At 44.0% G+C, this 3,754-nt stretch overlaps 1 protein-coding gene across 1 annotated transcript; it reads right to left on the minus strand.

Moving 5' to 3' along the window:
* Nucleotides 1-288: 288 nt before the first annotated feature.
* On the minus strand, nucleotides 289-2,588 carry LOC145482492 (uncharacterized). The gene is made up of 3 exons (XM_081461093.1): nucleotides 2,228-2,588; nucleotides 910-1,564; nucleotides 289-718 (listed from the first exon to the last, which is right to left on the minus strand). Exons 1-3 carry the CDS (start codon nucleotides 2,586-2,588, stop codon nucleotides 289-291), a joined length of 1,446 nt encoding a protein of 481 aa, XP_081317219.1.
* Nucleotides 2,589-3,754: the final 1,166 nt, after the last annotated feature.

Raw genomic sequence — 3,754 nt, forward strand, 5'->3', positions numbered from 1 at the left:
ACCCCCAGAGCAACTTTGAAACTTCGGCTTCCAACTCTCTAAGTTCATCATCTGTGAATGAAGGCAATATATCCATGTTTATGTACCTGTAAGCTTTTGTATGGATACCATCGTCACCTATCCATCGCTTTGAATCAAATGGCGAAAGCGAAATTTTGTTTGGATGCATGCCGTAGATCTCGTGTCCCTCGCTTCGAAGAATGTTCATTCCATGCCATTGCTGCTTTTTACCAAAAAGCGTTTCCTTGTACTTTTCATGCGTTATTTGTTTCTTGACAACGCTCTTTTTTACACCCTTCGCTTTTTTATATTTTTTTCGTCCGCCTTCAAGATAGAGTACATTTTCGGTCTCAGACACACGCACTCTGCAATGGGGGTTCCGGCGCATTCGTCTTTCATTTTGCCCAAGTCCTTTTTGTTGGTGTTTGAGTGGAGTGGATGCTCCTTCGGTAAGTCGCTCGTATCATACAGATTTTTGTTCGTTGCGATGTCTTTGTAGACGTCGTCCGTTTCAATCTCAAGCAGAAGGCTGTCGGTGTCTGTGTACAAGAGCTCGCATCTTGAGCCGTATTGTTTTTTTAGCTCGTTGTAAAAGAAGTCGTACATCAGGATCTTGCTGTTGTCAAGGATCGTCATCCCCGTGTAGACCGGCTTGTTGAGAAGCAGCTCGCTTTTTCGCATGTCGATTCCGACCAGGTCGTTTGAAAAGAAAATGTGCCTTGAGAACAAAGGGCTGGCAACGAGTTTCCTTATTTTCTTCGTCTCATTCGTGCGCACTATTTTTATGTCAACACGGTTACGAAGGTTTCCATGGTTTTGCCGAAAACTGAGTTGTTCATGAGCTTGTAAAAGTTCTTTTCAAAGTCGCTTTTTGCGTTTTTCCTGAATTCTGTGTTCATCCGGATGTACGGCTCCATCCAGCATTCTTGTTCGAACTCCAACACCCTGTGTACGTTCTTCAGTTTCATTCCCTGCTTCAGATAAAACTGCAAGTTTTTGTAATGCACGACATAGTTCCTTTTGTCCTCAAGCGTCAGCAGCAGCTTCTTACTGTCCGGGGGGTTCAGCTCCAGGTCTTCCATCATCCTCTTTTGGTACTCCGGCATCCATCCCTTTTTCACGGCCTTTTTCTCTGGCGCCAGGGGATAGCTGTTGTGCTCCTCATGCAGTTCTGCTGGATATTCAAGATCAACCTCAAGAATCCAACCATTCTTTGCGTTTTCTTTTTTCTTTAGGATCTCCTCCTCTGTGGGCATAACACGTTTCCATTTGAAATCTCTTTTCGGGAGGAGCTTGCTCATTGCCCATCCGTAAAGGTTGTTTGCGTCGAGATACATGATGTATTTTTTTGGCTTGCTTGGGTCATAGTCCGGTACTAGCGGGTTGTTTGCTTTGGCGTACCTCTTGCTTACCATGGAGATTCCGCCCCGCAATCCCCTTTCCACAAAGAGATGCATTTCAAGGTCTGTGAATAACTCAAGCTCGACCCCCGTCTTTTTCAAGAGCGCGTCCCAGGAGAGGCCTGGCGACGTGAAATAATTCGCCGGATCTAACCCGTACTGCTCTTGGCATAGGTTTCGGAAGTTCTCAAAAACATCAGCCAGCAGCGCGACATCCGTTTTCACGTAAAGATCGTGATAATCGCCAAGCGTTTTGCATTCAAAAGCCTCCTAGACAGTCTGCGCGTGCGCGTACTCTTCGTCTGTTATGTGCTCGTCGTTCAGCTTGCTGTAAAACTTCTCTTTGTCCGGAAGCCTTGTCTCGCTAAATCTTTCCCATGAGTCCATGTACTCGTAAGGGTAGATCCCTTTTTTGTAAAGCAGGTCTCTGCCTTTCGAAATCGTTGATGTAATATATCAAACACGAAAGACCGTGTTAGACCACATTTCCAAACTCCGAGAAGAGAGTTGAAAATACGACGCGCAGCGGAGTATTTTTGACGAACTTTGAGGTGTTTGGAAATGTGGTCAAACACTGTCTTGAGTGTTTGATATATCTTCTCAATCGAGACCAAAACTAAGGAGAAAACGGAGAATTAAAATCGTAAAAATCTATGTTAATTAAGATCAGATATCCAAACACCGTCACGGTCATGATTTCCTTTGTTTAAACTTGATGAATTATTAATGAGTTTGAGAAGTTATTTTCAATGACTCCTTCGGTGTTGCGCTTACAAGTGAATCAAGGCTTCCTTGCAAAAAGTTCAAGCTGTCGATGAAACGCAGACCTCCGACTGAAAATGTGATGTATTTCTCCATGTTGTTGGCGACGCATTTCACCTCTTTCTGCAGCTTCGACATCGCTTGCATTAAATGGTGTGCGTCGTAGCCCCTCAGGTTGTGGAATACAACTGGTATTTGGTCCGTCTTGGGATTTATTCGCAATTTCTTATTGCATTCGCTGCGCGCGGCTCCGCGGTACCTGCCCGTTATGTGGCAATGGTCCTTTACTGCGTCTCTGAACTTTTTCTGAAGTAAAGGGTTTCCACAGTACTTACAATTTTCCTGTGATTTTGCTTCCAATTGGTCTTTTTTGTCTGCCAGTCTTTTTAGCCTTTGAATACCCCATTTCTGCTCTTTCTGTGCCATGTAAAAACATTTTTTGTGGCCTTGACCCCAATAACTGCATTTTTCACTGCCTTCTTCACCGGCTTCTTCGATGTTCCAAACAGGTAAAAAATCTAAGAATTCGTCTTTTATCAAACTTTTGTTACAAATGTGGCAATCAGTTGATGTTTTGAATTTTTCCCAGTCTTCATCCGTCATCACGATCGGCTTTGGTTCGGCCAAACTCTCTCTTATTTTCACCTCTTCCTGCAGAATGTCGCTTAAAAACGTCCCCACCGCATTTTCGCCCCTGTAAACCTTTGACCCTGAGACTTCACCGTCGCTTCTCACAACCATGTAAGAATACCTGCATGCCTCATGCCTTTCGGTCTTCTCTGTGTAGCTTGTTTTCTCTCTCTCTGGCCCACGCTCACAGCCCGGAATCTTTCTGACTAAAGCCTCGAAGTCCGCGTATATCACGAAGGGCATCTTCATCTGTTTTTTATGATTTTGGAAAGAAAGGGTGTTTTTCCCCTCCTCTGGCATCTCAATCCTTGTCGGCCTACCGTTCACACCATTGCAATATTTTTTGTGGTCCTCTAGCAAGTTTGCTTTTGTGAAACGAGTTAAGCACATCAAGCAATAGTGAGTTTTATTGTTCAATGACTTATCAAACAGCAGAGCGCTCACCCGTTTTGCACAACAGTAGTGCTGTGTTTCCCCTGACTCAATTAGTATCAGGTTTACCTGCCTAACGTTCTTTTCTTCTCTTCTGCCGCTAAGCCTGAGCGGGAACACGTTGTTGTTTTCACAGCCAAATAATGTTATTGCGAGGCTTTTGTTTTGAGCCTCAAGCTTGTCTATCTGTTTTACCGGTGTTGGGAAATCGATGCCTTCGTAGTTAATACCGTCATTAACCGGATAGCTGCTTGGTCTATTTGGGTTCTTCCCTTTCGGTGCAGGAAATAAAGTAGCTCTGAGAGCCCACTTCAGGCATTCGTTGTCTCTGTTTTTCACGTTGATTATTGCTTTCTTATTTGCCAGCCAAGCTGGAAGAGGCAAATAGGTTCCTCCAGGAATTGGACGATAGATTTCGACATCAACGTATGCAATCTTTTTCTTTCAACTTCCCATCCTGATCCCTTCTCTGACCAGTGCTCTATTTCTCCTTTTGTGTTTTCAATAAATTCGTCAAATTTTTGCTCTAT

The sequence above is a fragment of the Orbicella franksi genome, chromosome 3 (genome assembly GCF_964199315.1).
Source record: "Orbicella franksi chromosome 3, jaOrbFran1.1, whole genome shotgun sequence".
In the NCBI taxonomy this organism is placed as follows: Eukaryota; Metazoa; Cnidaria; class Anthozoa; order Scleractinia; family Merulinidae; genus Orbicella; species Orbicella franksi.